This window comes from Xenopus laevis, chromosome 7L, assembly GCF_017654675.1.
Source record: "Xenopus laevis strain J_2021 chromosome 7L, Xenopus_laevis_v10.1, whole genome shotgun sequence".
NCBI classification, from domain to species: domain Eukaryota; kingdom Metazoa; phylum Chordata; class Amphibia; order Anura; family Pipidae; genus Xenopus; species Xenopus laevis.
The window spans coordinates 66,444,573-66,459,761 of record NC_054383.1 but is presented as its reverse complement, the minus strand read 5'-3'; the positions used below and the strand labels follow the sequence as shown (position 1 = coordinate 66,459,761).

Below are 15,189 nucleotides of genomic sequence, written 5' to 3'. Positions count from 1 at the left end.
GACCATGCGGGGGAAACCGGGGAAAAGGGGGGCCCGGGGAGCAGGGTCTGTTTCCTCTAAAGTGTTTAAATACCCCTCCCTGCTGCTTTTTTCTATAAATTGACACGAGCATGAACCTGGCTTTCCAAAAAAAATTTTGGTGGGGGGGGACCAGCACACTTTTGTTACACTCCTGGAAACATGGTTCTCCTGCAGTAGTACCCCAGAAATGTTCACTTTTTAGTGAACTGAAGCACTGGTTCAGGGTCTCAGGCATGCTATTAAAATCACTGTGATGGGATGCCTAACATTTCAACATCGCCTGCGATATAGATTATGTTCTAGGAATTTTATATGGGAAAACTATACCCCAGAACAGTGTAGGTCTCTATAAAAATATATAGCAAAAAACCTTGCTTCATCTAAATAAACCATTTTCATAAAGAGACAGTGTAGGACTCTAGAAAAATATATAGCAAAAAACCTTGCTTCGTCTAAATAAACCATTTTTATAAAAATGTAATGTTTTAGTAGCATGTGCCATTGGGTAATCATAAAAAGAAAATTGCAATTTTAAGAATGAAGGGCTGCCCCTAGGACCATATGATTCACAGTGCACACAAAACCAACCATACGTTAGGTCACATGAGCCAATTAATGGACAAAGTACTGTCTTTTACTCCCACAATTCTTCTTGTTACAGTTATAGCTGCATTATTTCTGGTCACAGGTGATCCCTGAGGGAGCAAACAGACCATCACAAAATGATGGCTCAAAGTAAAGATGTAAAGATCTATATTCCAGTTTGGTAAGATTCTTTAATAGACCACCTAATATGATATAAACTGCCTGTTGGTTAAGTATTAATTCTGGGGGTATAGTTTTCCATTGAAGAGGATGAGGAGCAGAAGGATATGAAGGTTGACAACAGATTGCAGTGGATGGTGTGAAAAGATGGTGGAACTTAGAGGAACATGAGAGGGGAAAGAACATACAGAAGAAAAATGAAAATAAATGTAGTGAAGAACAAAAAAGTAATAGGCTTTGAAGGTTAGGAGAAGAATAAGTAGTAGAGGTATACTATCCTTTATTAAAGAGCAGCCATAATAAACATTTTAAAAAGAGCTGAGTATATCTCTTTTAGGACAGAGAATGAAGTTTCAAGCATTGGAGTTTGAAGGTCTGAACACAGAAGATGTTGCCACCTGCTTGAAATAACCCAAGCAAAGGAGTCAAAGCATGTGAAAATGCATTTGTGCTGGTTATGCAGGAAATGTCTGTGACTAAACCAGTTGTATTGTATAAATGTATCATTCTGCACTTTTACACAAAACAATTGGTTTAAACAAGTACATTTCCTTCACTGACAATACAAAGGTATTTTTGATTGTTTTGTAGCCATGGTGGAGGTGAGTTTGCACAGGTGACAAAAGATCCAATGTGTTCTTACCTGAAGATTGATTGCATGGGAGACATGTGGAGAAAGGTGAAGACTAGCAAGGTAGTATGCTAGTATGGTAGTAGGACACAATAGTTGAAGTAAATAGAATATAATATAATATAGGCTGAATACCTTTTTGGGTGAGAAAACTCCCAAGGTTCCACCATCCTCACGAATAGCCACTCCCATTTCTGCAAGCAAAGCCTCCCTGCAGGTGGATAAAAATGCTTAGCGTACAGTAAATTTTACTAACCAGTAGTTCACCAATACTACAGAATTGAGCAATATCAGGCAGGTATATTGCTGGAATTAAAGTTTTTTTTAACAATAATGTATCTAAATGAATATGTTATAAACATTTGTTATTTACGGTTTGCTCCCTGTTCGTTATCTGATGTAAAGCACTACGTAATTTGCTGGCACTATATAAATAAATAATGATGAATGAAATAGGAATAACACTGCAGAAGGGAATTTGAACACAGGGCTCAGATGTTTTTGAACCAAAATAATTTGTTGACTTCATTAATATAAAGATTGGTTCCTAAGCAGTTTTGGTGCATTCAGTCATAACTCACCAGTAATTGACTACCGTAAGCCAAATGTCAAACACTCTACCAAAAAACAGAAAACCCCTTTATTGAACTCAATTATCCTAAAAGTAACTAGTGTTATGTAGGCGCTAATTAATGATTCAGTTTGACAGAATAGATTACGTTTTTGTGGATAAGTGTTTTGTGCATTCATAAAATCTAATTAATTTATATAACTTACCAAAAATTAATTAGGTTGTTATAATAAAAAAAGGACATTTTAATTAAATTTGCATTTATTTAACAAAAAAATCTATAGTAAAAATACTACTGTAAAATAAACAATTTAAAGGAACAGTTCAGTATAAAAAATGAAACACAGTAAATACATAGGTTGTGCAAAATAAAATAAGTTTTCAATATAGTAAGTTAGCCAAAAATGTAATCCATAAAGGCAGGGGCGAACAGTTGTCTAACATCCCTTAAGTCTACAAAAAATTTTTTAAGAATAAACCCAATAGACTTAGCTACCAATATGGATTGATGCAGTTTAGGATGAAGTACATTGTACTGTTTTATTATTGAAGAGAAAAGGGTATTTTTTTTACAAAAAAATGATTTGCTTAAAATGTACACATTGGAAGATGGCCTTCCCGCTATTAGGAGCTTTCTGCATAACAGGCTTTAAGCTAAAGGATCCTTATGCCTGTACTTGATATTCCTAAAAGTAGGATCCAGAAATTAAGCTAATAAGAAACACACATGTAAAAAGTAATTTGTAAAGAGTAATGCATATGTATGTTTTCTATCAAAGAATTACTGATTTTACCATACCTTTCCATTCTAATAGCCTCTGTTTTTCGCAGTTTCTCTTCCCATGTCTCATTTAGCTCTGCAATTATTTTTTCAGACTCCTAGAAAATGTGAAGATAATAAAAGTTACAAGAAAAACATTGTTCCCTGGAAATGTTTACATTACTATCATACTGATACCTTATGGTTTGCCCTATTTTCAGTACAGTATAAGGAGTGTTTTAGTACCAAAGTTTTCCTAACAAAAGAATGATAATAATCAAAGGAATTACAGTGTCACAGCTCTTACAAATGGGCATTTATTCATGCATGTTTTTTAAGTGTTACGCCACATGGGAACATACTCTTCTCTATTATGTCTGCACCCAGGGCAAAGATGTTGCATATTGTGTATCAGTGGTTTGGCAAAATAGATAAGAATTTACTTTGTCCATGTGTACAGTCAAAACAAGGTAGAATGGGCTCCATTAAATCATGTGTTCTCGATCAGTGGAATACATAAAAACACTTTTTTACAGGAATACTCAAATAAATGCCTATGGGTAAAAGCACGAAGGCACATGGAAATTGCATGTTACCCAACATGCCCAAGATACTGTCTGGAAAAAAAGGCTTACTAACCAGTTGTAAAGTATCGTAATAACTATTAATGCCTTTTCCATCCTAAATTCAAAACGTTATATTTCAACGGTGCTTGCCGTTTAAAAAATGCAAACCCTCTTGCAGTTACACTTGTTATATTATTATTCTTATTACTATCATTATTAATAATAGTATAGGTTAGACAATCATATGGTGCTTTACAAAGATTAATTTTTGCACCAGTGGAACCTGCTTGTATGCTTTTGGATTGTAGGAGCACCCAGAGGAAACCAGGCAGAGGGGAAATATGAATGGAATCAAATTCAGGACCTCAGTGACACAGTAGTGCTAATCACTGAGCCACCATGACACCCAATATGGTTTTACTAACAGTGGTCTGCATTCAGTTAAAGGGCTTCTCCACTTGATGAAATCAAAGACTTGAACAGTAAATCTGACCCAGCAGTCTGAGCCTAAAAGGAAATTATTATATTGGAAGGACTACTGGGAGGGGCTGTAGAAAACCCGGCAGTCTTGGTACACATAGGTAACAATAACAAAGTAAGAGGATGTGTGAAAGTCCTCAAGAGTGATTTTTAAAAACCAGGCGAAAATGTGTAGTTGTAAGGTTGGTGTATGAAGAAGGAATTTGGGTTTTTGGAGAACTGGATTGGTTTTTCCATCAGCTACAGGATCTGTGCCAGGGATGGGCTGTACCTCAATGATGATAATGTAGCTGCTTAAATCTTAATAATTAAAAAATGTTTTTTTGTGTTTTTTTTTTTTAACAGTGAGAGCTGTGAAGCTGTGGTATTCTCTCCCTAAAGTGGATTAGATGGCTTCAAAAGGGTTGTGTGGAGTTTTTGAAAGTGAGAAAGTACTGAAAATATCTTAGTACAAAGTTGATGCAGGGACTGGTGAGTTGCCCTCTTGGGGACACATTTACTTAGCTCGAGTGAAGGAATAGAATAAAAAATACTACGAATTTCGAAGTATTTTTTTGGCTACTTCGACCATCGACTACGACTCGAACGATTCTAACTAAAAATCGTTCCACTATTCGACCATTCAATAGTCGAAGTACTGTCTCTTTAAAAAAAACTTCGACCACCTACTTCGCCACCTAAAACCTACCGAGCATCAATGCTAGCCTATTCGAAGTCGAAGGATTTAACTTCGACGGTCGAATATCGAGGGTTAATTAACCCTCAATATTCGACCCTAAGTAAATGTGCCCCTTGGTTAATACATTTTCAATTGACCAGCTTTAAAATGCAATTTCTTAGCCTAAATTTCTTTTTATACATTGTTTAGCATAATAGAATATATAGCAAGCCACACTTATGTAAGACTGGTCTTCCTTTAAAGGGGTGGCTTACCTTTCAGTTAACTTTTAGTATGTTATAGAATGGCTAATGGCAACTTTTGAATTGGTCTTGATTTTTTAATTTGCCTTTTTCTTCTGTTTCCAGCTTTCAAATGGGGTCATTGATCCCATCTAAAAATAAATGCGCTGTAAGGCTACATATGTATAGTATGTATACATATGTATACTTTTTATTGATCATGTTTCTATTCAGGGCCTCTCCTATTCATATTCCCACTTTTACTTAATTTGTTCATTAATGACTTGGCAATGGCACTGGAAGTAATGTATCAGTATTTGTTGATGTTACAAAACTGTGCAGGCTACTTCCATCTAGGGTGCACCATCCTTGCATAGAGATCTGGACAATATGGTAGCAGTGGTGGCTGTAACAAGAAATGCCAGTCACCAGCAAGAAGGTTTTGTTTTACAAAGCTAAGTGGGAGAAGGGCGCTTCTGGGGTGATTATTTTGAATAATTATACATGAGGACCATGCAATAAAATCTGATGTTTTACATAAGTGCCAAAAGACAATCAGCAGCACTACTGCAGCAAGGGGTGGAAAAAAGTCATCTGTGGTAACTTTAAAGGAGAAGGAAACCCTTTTGCAAAAACCTGTACCACCCACCCCAGGTAGACCCCCTCCCTCTTCCCCCCAGGCTAACAACCCCCCCCGGGGAAATTCCCCAAACTCCATACTTACCCCTCGGCACAGATTCTTCCAGCGGAGTTGCACGCATCCATCTTCCGCATCCTCGGTAAGCTGACTGGGAGATCGGCAATTTCCGTGTAATTCCGCGCATGCACAGTTGTTGCAAACCGGCAAACTGTTCCAACTGCGCATACACAGAAATACCGATCTCCCAGCCAGCTTACAGAGGAGTGGAAGATGGATGCGTGGAACTCCGCTGGAAGAATCTGCGCCGAGAGGTAAAGTATGGAGTATGGGGCATTTCCCCGGGAGGGAGGGGGTCTACCTGGGGTTGGGGGTACGGGTTTTTTTGCAAAGGGTTTCCTTCTCCTTTAAAAGCCAATTGTGTATATCTTAAAACTGCAATTCATCTCTTTCAGTGCAGATAGCACAATTGCACTCTAGTGCACTAGAATAGCAACTCACCCTTGACCCGATCTAATGCCAAAGAGGAAAGCGTGGGGGGGGGGTACGAGGGGCAGCATTGGGGTTGCTGTTCAGGTAGCAAAGTGACAGGAGTGAATAAGATCCACCTGTAGCTGTACACATTTATCAAAAGGGGCCACATTTATCAAAAAGTGTGTTATCTTGTTTAACAGTCTTGCATGATCTCAAATGATCTCTCTTAAGCTGATCAGTTATTTATTTTATTAATGTTGAATTTTCTCGAATTAATGCATCAGAAATATCTCATATAGGTTAATCTTGACAGAGTTTGATCAAAGAAACAAAACTAGAAGGTGGTATTTTCTCGCATTCCAGCATACCATACAATCTCCAGCCATTTGAAAACAAAAAAAAAATGAACATCCAAATAAAAGCTTACTTACTTTAAGTCTCTCTATAGCCTCCTCTCCTCCTGGGGTAGACATGATTCTTTCCTGGATGCTGGTAACAGATGTCAATCCCACCTGACTACTGAGTGAACAGGAGGATGGGGAAGATGCAAGAGAACTCATAGTGGCTGTAGAAAAATTGCCAGGTCGTTGGTTCTCATTGGCTAATAAGTATTTATTCTTAAGGTTCTTATTCTCATTCAAATCTGAGATAGGAAAGCACCCAACAGAAGGAAGAGCTGGATGGAAAAGCAGATAAAAAGAGATAGCAAGGTAGGGAACATTAAGAGGAATGGAAACCACAGCACAGAAAGATATAGTATTATTGACAAGCATTAAAACAGTCTAGAGAAGTAGTCTGTTTTTATTTTTCTCTTTCATTCTGCATAACTCCAATTGTGTTTGCTGTATATATTTGTTAACATCATTGTTAACATTTTTAACAAGCCGAGAAACATGAATAGAATATTTTGCAGTAAGTATTGGAAATTCTTAAACTACTTACTATCAAGGATATCGCCCAACCCCTGAGCATGCAAGAGCTCTTTAAGCCTGGTTACTTCATCTTTTAGTTCACGAACAAGTTTGGCATTGGGATCTTCATTGATAATAGCATTGCACTTAATCTGTTTAGCACGATCTGCATATCTAGAAAAGAAAATTTTTTTTTAGCTATTCTAAGAAAAGTTCTGTAAAGTATGTTTTGAAAACAATTTGCATGATAAACTGATGTAAGCAAAGGACTGCAAACAGTAGAAAAAAACGTGTGTATGTATGTATAAACAACAGTTTCTTTTTAGAGGGCATAATAGGGCACTATTATGACTGAACAGAGGTCTAAAACAAGGTGTAAAGGATTCTAAAAAAAGTTGTTAACTCTACTACAGGGACAGGACACTATACTTCTATGACAAATAACCTGGCCCAATGTTGAAAAAAAAGCACCACTATCTTTTTCAACTGGGTTATAATCCGAGGATTAGGGTGGATATGGCTCTGGCATATGGTTTGATTATTATTGTGTGTGCGTTATGTTATGTTCTGTGACATAATCATCCTATAAAAACCTTGTATAAATATTACTACCCAAATTAAAGGTCGGTGGTAACAGGAGGATTTCACATTGTTTTTTGCTTCAGCAGCACAATTTCTGCATGTAGCATTTTTGGCACTGGATGAGCAGATGTCGGACTGGAAAGGTAGTCACTGAGCACTTTCCTGTCCGAAAAGAGTAAAACCATGAAACTTGCAATGGTCTACCCACAATAGTTTGTTAAAAACGGTCTGTGGTCTATGCATTATAATTCTTTTTTCTGTGGCAGTGTTACAATCTAAGCTGTGTGAGCTGGTGTGTGTGTGTGGGGGGTCTAGCCTCAATTTTTTTCTATGATTTTCTTTTGACAGGTCTAACTCCAGTACTCATCTGTCTCTCACACCGCACAGCTAACTGCACATAAGCATTTACTAGAACCTACAGGGAAGGCCTGAAAACAGCTTGAGGGCACAAGAGTAATGTGACTGAACATATCAGAAGTTTGATTGAGGGGCTGCTTCTAGGATTGCTTAATTCATTTCAGTGTATAACTGCAGACCAAAAATGCAAACACCTAATCAGCAAACTTGGTAACAACTGGCATAGCAGAGCAACATTTTACTATTGCTTACCTCATATTCAAATCTGTGCTATGCTCAGCACAGCCTTTACAAACACAGCAAAACCACTTACTAACACCTACTTCATAACTATGTAATGCTCAACCATAAGTAAAAATTAAGTATACTACTTTTCTGTACCCCACCTCAACTGCACAATACCAAATACACCCCTATATTTTAAGCTATTATCATGATTACTACAACTTACATACAACTGACCTCATACCTTCTATTTCTACACTAAGCAATCAGCTTTCTGCTCTGTATGACCCACTGTCTGACTTTTTTCTTAATCCCCAAACCACAGAGAACATTTAACTTATGCATACTGTTTAAACAAAATATTTAACAGCCCTGTCTAATAATTTAGTGACATTACAAACACTGCTATTTCTGTACCACTTTAGTGGATGAGGGAGCTACCAGAGTAGGGAAGATATTGTATGAACACCACAAAAAATTACTTCAAAGCAGTTTCGAGACAAGAGATTATGCAGCACCATGAGTGAGGTTAGTGCTTATCAAGTGTAGAGTGCATATAGGAATTGTGGACATATGAACCAAACATCTACATGAAATAAAAGTTGATACATTCAACTTGTTATTTATTGGTGTTTACCATCTCCACTAGTAGTGAAGTAGGTCTAAACTAAAGCAAATGTGCCCCACACCAGAAGGGTCACCACATCCCTTCACCATGGAAAAACAAGGTCTTAAGCATGTAGGATTCTTATCACCTGTGCATATGCACTTGTCTGTCTGTTAAGAACTGGGTAGGGATGTTTCATCTGACCATATGACTGTTCTTCACTGCTGAGTAGAGAGCTACAACAGAAATATACCAGCCATTTATTAAATTAAGCAGTTCAGCATGTAAACCCACAAAAAACAAACTGCTCTGTGACAGTGCTGGGCTAAGGCAGAATGCCGCCAAAGTCAAGACGTTCACGATGGGAACCTCCCACTTCCATTACAAGAGCATTCTTCTGTCAACAGAGCAAAAGGTCCCATAGGTAATCACCAAGCTTTTCGAGGTTAAAGGGACAGTGTCCCCACTCGTTTAACATGATTTCAATAAATAGAATTTAAGACAAAGAGATATTTTGCTTACTGTTTTAATCAGGAAAAATCTATAGTTTTTGTTATTTCTTGAGCTAAACTGGGCAAATTGGGAAATTAAAGATACTTAATTAATTGGTTATTGTGAAGTAGATAATTGGATTCCACAATGTCCTTTCTCTCTCACACCTCTGGCTAATTATTGGCCTATGTTCATTGTTGGGGTGTGGGTATACATTTTGTATGTCTTTTTAGCCTATAACGAAGGGCTAATCTGTGTAAAATAAAGGTTCCTTTATAATAAGCCCTATTCTCTGAATTTATGTTAAACAGGGGGATACACTGCCTTTGAGGCAACTGTTCAGATGAAGGTATGATTAAATGAATTAGAATTAGACACAAAGCCTGTCTAGATTTGGAATCAAGTTCCATTCTGTCCTAATAATACGATGTGCAAGAAGCATTCCCATATTGTAATTACAATGGAGGCACCCATAGGTAATACACATGTATAAAATAAATGCAAGATTTGTATTAAAATTCATTCAATTTCAAGCTTGATATGATTAAAAATGAAATATGAATGCATGATACACTTTATGGGCACACGCAGCATTTAAAACATTTTTAAACCCTAAATGCATAAACTGCATTTAGCTAAAGGATATTTCTCTAAAACAAATGTAGAAAGAGAGAAAAAATGCCTACTGTAAATGATAGTTTATCTCTTTTACAATATAGTTTAGTAAGCAGATTTATTTTATATATGTACTTTATGTTTGCAACTGAGAAGGTTTCAGTGTACTGCTTTTTTCTTAATGAAAATATAAAGAATGGAACTCATACTGTAGTTATGTATCTTGGATTTCTCACCTTAATGTACTCAGAGTCTCATCATAGTTTATATCAGCAGGACTCAGAGCTGCAACCATTGCGGTCCGGGAATTTCCACCTGCAACAAACATGACAAAAAAAGTGTAAAAATATTTAAATTACTGTAGGGTTTTTACATCTAAGGCGAATATGAACAATTTTTTACCTAGATTCTCACGAAGCAGCCATGTTAGTACAGAATCCCGATATGGAATGAAGTCTGTTTTCTTCTTCTTCTTACTCTACAGGTAAAAATGTAAAAAAAAAGTAAAAAAAAAGATTTAGTTACTGTAACACAACAGTTGCAGTTTACTGAGGAAATCAGACATACAAAATTATTTTATGTGTAAATGGATGTCCTATGTGAGAGTAAAGGCCCTTTCTGGGTAAATAAATATTAAAAACATGATGTTGTTTTACTCAAAATTCTAATTAATTATCCCTTAGTTTATAGAGGGCTTACACATTGACATTTAGAAATGTATTCTCTATTCTATAATCTCCAACCTGCTTTTAAACCAAGTCCGTCCACCTTATTTACATAATCCATACAGTGCTTGAAACAGGATTAGCCTAGAAATGGCACATTTAGGGTAATGACACATGGAACGTTTTGTTACAATTAAAGAATCAACCATGGCTGCACATTAACCAATAACAAAATCTGCATGGACAGTGCAAGAATATCAGTTTTTCAGAACAACACAATTTAATTAATCTTATTCTAATGATGGGACTGTACGTGCATAGATGGATATCAAAGCTAAAGGACTTGCTCATCTGCATGGCTCTACATAGAAGTGCATAAATTGCATGTTTAAACAATTGCAGGTAGCGTGTGTCCAAATTGTACCAGAGGCATGTGCCTATGCTGCCTACCACTAGTTTCAGCCCAGTCATTGAAAGATTGCCTGACGAGAATGTCTGCATGAGGCAAGCAGTAGGTCCTCATCCAATCTAGAAGTGGCAGGGGCTATACATTCATCCCAGTTACCTTCAGAGCCACTTGTTCAGCCTGGCTATCAAGAGTCGACCAGTGCCATTTGGCTGTCCAGGTATAAGGCCATATTAAACACAACCTATTAGTTCAGTTAATGCACCCAGACAATGTGTGTAAAGCTTGAATTGAATCTGACATATTCCGATCTAAGTTAGGATTCATGACATTATGACTCCTAGTCCTTTTTAAAATTAGTATCATGCTTGGTATGGTTTCTGTATCACAAATGTAAACTGTACTCTAGAATATCAAAGCCTGAAGCAACCCTTCAACCCAGAGTAAGAGGAAAATAATGGACGTCATTAGCAATAGCTACTCTTTGTAATTGCCACCATCCTGTCCAACGGTAGATCCTTGCGAATTGGGAGGGCTAAGCTGTGGGTGAAGCTGTTGGTCTGCAAGGCGCCATTCAATGGGGCAGCTTTAGCGCTCCATCAAGGGCAGATACTCGTAATTGGGAGGGTTACACTGAGGGTGAAGGGGTTGGTCTGCTATGGGCTATTCAACTGGGTTGCTCTAAGGTTTGACAGGAGCTCGAGGGCTGATTTACCAAACCGCCTTGCTAACTATTAGCAGCACCTCTACCCACACTATAATTTTGCAAGTGTTTGTGTTAACCAAGAGTGTGATATTGAGAACCGCACCCACTCTGTCCCACTGACCCTTTGGGGTATGTGATTTTAGGTGGGTGAATCGTGATGATTCGTATTGGATGCGTTCCATAACTCCTACTACCCCTACATTTGTTTATACCTGTGATAGAAATATGAAAAAAACTGTTTTTTGGGGTGATCTCCCAGATTTAATACTGCCATTTATCTGTACAACCAGCCCACCACCCCTAGTTAATCCGTCTCCCCGGTCCTAACCGTGTTTTAATTATCACTGGACTATTTAATTTATTTAATTATTAATAAAAGTTATGTTTTAAAGTGTGTATATTTACAAGTTTATGGACACGATTTGATGGGAGGGTGCAAATACATGGGCCAGTTCTTTCCCTTTCTCTTTTTCTTGTGATTTATTACTTGACCCTGCACACCATCTTCTGTTTTTTACATTTGATAGGAGGTGCTCCCCAACATCTTTTTTACATATGCAGAGTCTCAACCATAAATTCTGCCCATTTGTCAATGGATAATTGTGCAATTAGAATAGGGCCTTCCAACAGGAGGACTGCTGGCTGGTTGCGGCCCAGTAACAATTTATTATGGTGGCCAGTATGCTAAAGGGGTTAGTGGATGTTTCGTGACATTTTCATATACATCCATCCTCTGAATATACAACCTTAGAATTAATTGTCTTACGATAACAATATAACAAAAGTACAACAGTTATTCAATTGTTGAAAATCAGACCCGATACAATCATCCATAACATGTGAAAAACATCACGTACAGATCAGAATCAGAATTACTACCCCTTGTCTGCGTTAATTAATCTTAAATAACAGAAGAGAGGCCATACCTTGCTGGTGCAGTTATCCTGGTATGGTAGCATTTAAGTAAGCATAGACAAAATATTACAAAGATTATTAGAGAAATTAGTGGAAACAATGTACTGAGGGAAGACTATTTCAAGTTAAATAATGTGACCTTTCTATGTGCACTGTCGCCTTTGCTTATATCATAAGGGATATCCAGTCATTTTCAAACCTGACTAAAATTGTGCAGCATATAAGAATGGAGAAAATTTCTATACTGTAGAGGTCTAGGACCTGTTGACCAGAATGCTTAGGACCTGGGGTTTTCCAGATAAGGGATCTTTCCATAATTTCGATCTCCATACATTGTCCGCTAAAAAATCTTTTATACATTAAATTAACCCAATAGGACTGTTTTGCCTCTAATATGGATTCATATATATTGGTACTGTTTTAATATTACAGAAAACTAAAAGTTTTAGAATATTTGATTAAAATGGAGTTTAAGGGAGATGGCCTTTCCATAATTGGGAGCTCTCTCAACTAAGGGTTTCCAGGCACTGGAATTTTAAATAGCATACATTCAGGACTGGAAGCTCACAAAGTTTGATTTGTTTAATTACCTGGGTTGCAGTACTACTTCCCATGAACAGTTAATCACTGTGGGATCTCAGAGTCTGGATGCCCAGTGCTCTCTTCTGTTAGCATCATATAAATACCTAGATTTCCTACACCTCATGCACTGCTATGCACACGTGCAACTGTGTGTTCATGCTTTCATCCATCAATATAATACCACTGTTTAAAAGACTCTGGCAGCACCCCCATTTAAATCCCATATCCCACCTATCATAATCATCTTACACTTGGGTGAGTGTCTGTGGTTTAATGTCCCTGTGAGTTACGCCAATAAACTTTCAGGAATGGTACAACACAAGTATAGCCAATTTGTTCATTGCTTTTATAGATCATTTCAATACAGGTTTTACTTATAACTAATCACAGCTTAGCAAAACAATTTTTTCCAAGTATGTTGGCCCTTTAATTAACAGTTAAGAACTTACCACTTCTGCGAGAGCAGATATAACTTTTCCTAGGGTTGTCAGTGACTTATTGATATTTGCTCCTTCCTATAAAGGAAAAGTCAATTAGTAATGACCTAAATACAATGCTCTTAATTTAAAGCTAGTGGTATATTTGTATACATCATAGCTATGAGCTGATATGGTGAAAATCAAAACAAAGATTTAAACTCTAGAGGTTTCATAATTAACCACTACTAAGGTTTGCTCCTCATTAAATAGATTCTGCCATGAGAAAACATGTTTTTTACAAAATGCATCAGTTAAAGGAATTGTTCAGTGTAAAAATAAAAACTGGGTAAATAGACAATAGACAAGTGCAAAATAAAAAATCTTTTCAATATAGTACAAAATGTAATGTTTAAAGGCTGGAATGACTGGATGTCTAACATAATATCCAGAACATTGCCTCCTGCTTTGCAGCTCTCTTGGTTTCCACTGATTGGTTACCATGCAGTAACTAATCAGGGGCACATGGGCCATAACAGTTTGCTTTTGAATCTGAGCTGCGTGCTAAGGATCAATTTCAAACTCACTGGACAGTTATGTCCCACTTTAAAGTGGACCTGTCACCCAGACACAAAAATCTGTAAAATAAAAGTCCTTTTCAAATTAAACATGAAATCCAATTTCTATTTTTTATTAAAGCTTCCATAGCTGTTGTAAGCTCATTTAAAAATCTCAGCTGTCAATCAAATATTGTCTGCCCCCTCCTTTATGCCTTAGGCATAAAGGTGGGGCAGACAATTACTTTCACTTTCCATTTAGCGCTTCCTAGATGTAAATGCTCTCCACTCATTCCTCCAGTTCTCTTTACCATTTAATTGTATAACCAGTGCATGGGGATGGACTGCAGGTCCCCCATTCTGGTGCACAAACAAGATTCTGAGATGATGCAAGGCTTGCCTTAATAACAGCGTCCACAAAATGGCTGCTGCCTGCTTGCTATAATTATGAATTCCCAGACTGAAGGAAACAAGATTCAAAAAAATGATATAGTGTAATTAAAGTTAATTTTGCTTCACTGATGTGATTAAATAGGATTTTGAATATTTTTTTTGGGTGACGGGTCCAGTTTAAATTAACATTTAGTATGATGCAGAGGGTGATATTCTGAGAATTTGCAATTGGTTTTCATTTATGGTTTTTGAGTTATTTAGCTATTTATTCGGCAGCCCTCCAATTTGCAATCTAAGCAATCTGGTTGCTAGGATCCAAATTAACATAGCAACCATGCATTGATTTGAATAAGAGACTGGGAGATGAAAAGGAGGGGACCCGAATAGAAAGATGAGTAATAAAAAGTTGCAATAACAAATGTGTAGCCTTACAGAGCATTTGTTTTTAGATGGGGTAAGTGACCCCATTTGAAAGCTGGAGTCAGCAAAAAAGGCAAATAATTAAAAAATATATAAAAAATGAATAATAAAGACCACTTGAAAAGTTGCTTAAAATTAGCCATTCTATTAGATACTAAAAGTTTACTTAAATGTGAACCACCAAGTTGGGTTCTGTTCTGTTACGTTACGTTAGACACCCAGTCATTGCAGGCTTTACAGATTACATTTTTGCCTAACTAACTATATTAGAAACATTTTTATTTTGCACAGCCTATTTACCCAGTTTTTAGTTTTACACTGAACTGTTCCTTTAATAGTGCTCCTCCAGCAGATTTCTGCATTGAAAGAAGTTTTTCAAAAAACCAAACTGATTTTTTATATGTAATTTTAACATCTGACATGGGGCTGAACATGTCGTGAGTTTCACAGTTGCCATCAGCCATGTGACTTGTGGTCTGAAACTTCAGGCACTTTTTACTACTGCAATGCAAGCTGAAGTGATATCAACCCGTCC

The 15,189-nt window shown here is 37.0% G+C and overlaps 1 protein-coding gene across 5 annotated transcripts in view; it reads right to left on the bottom strand.

Annotated features, from left to right (window-relative positions):
• The window catches only part of kif1b.L (kinesin family member 1B L homeolog), a 128,858-nt gene that overhangs the window by 73,600 nt on the left and 40,069 nt on the right, over positions 1 to 15,189 (bottom strand). For 3 of the 5 annotated variants that reach the window (XM_018225638.2, XM_018225641.2, XM_018225642.2), the window contains exons 9-15: positions 13,318 to 13,383; positions 9,997 to 10,072; positions 9,831 to 9,909; positions 6,748 to 6,890; positions 6,237 to 6,370; positions 2,788 to 2,867; positions 1,553 to 1,628 (exon numbers count right to left, since the gene is read on the bottom strand). In XM_018225638.2, coding sequence (XP_018081127.1) covers positions 1,553 to 1,628; positions 2,788 to 2,867; positions 6,237 to 6,370; positions 6,748 to 6,890; positions 9,831 to 9,909; positions 9,997 to 10,072; positions 13,318 to 13,383 — 654 coding nt within the window. Of the gene's footprint in view, positions 1 to 1,552; positions 1,629 to 2,787; positions 2,868 to 6,236; positions 6,482 to 6,747; positions 6,891 to 9,830; positions 9,910 to 9,996; positions 10,073 to 12,297; positions 12,316 to 13,317; positions 13,384 to 15,189 lie in introns of all 5 variants that reach the window. The other 2 variants (XM_018225634.2, XM_018225639.2) reach the window with 2 other exon arrangements.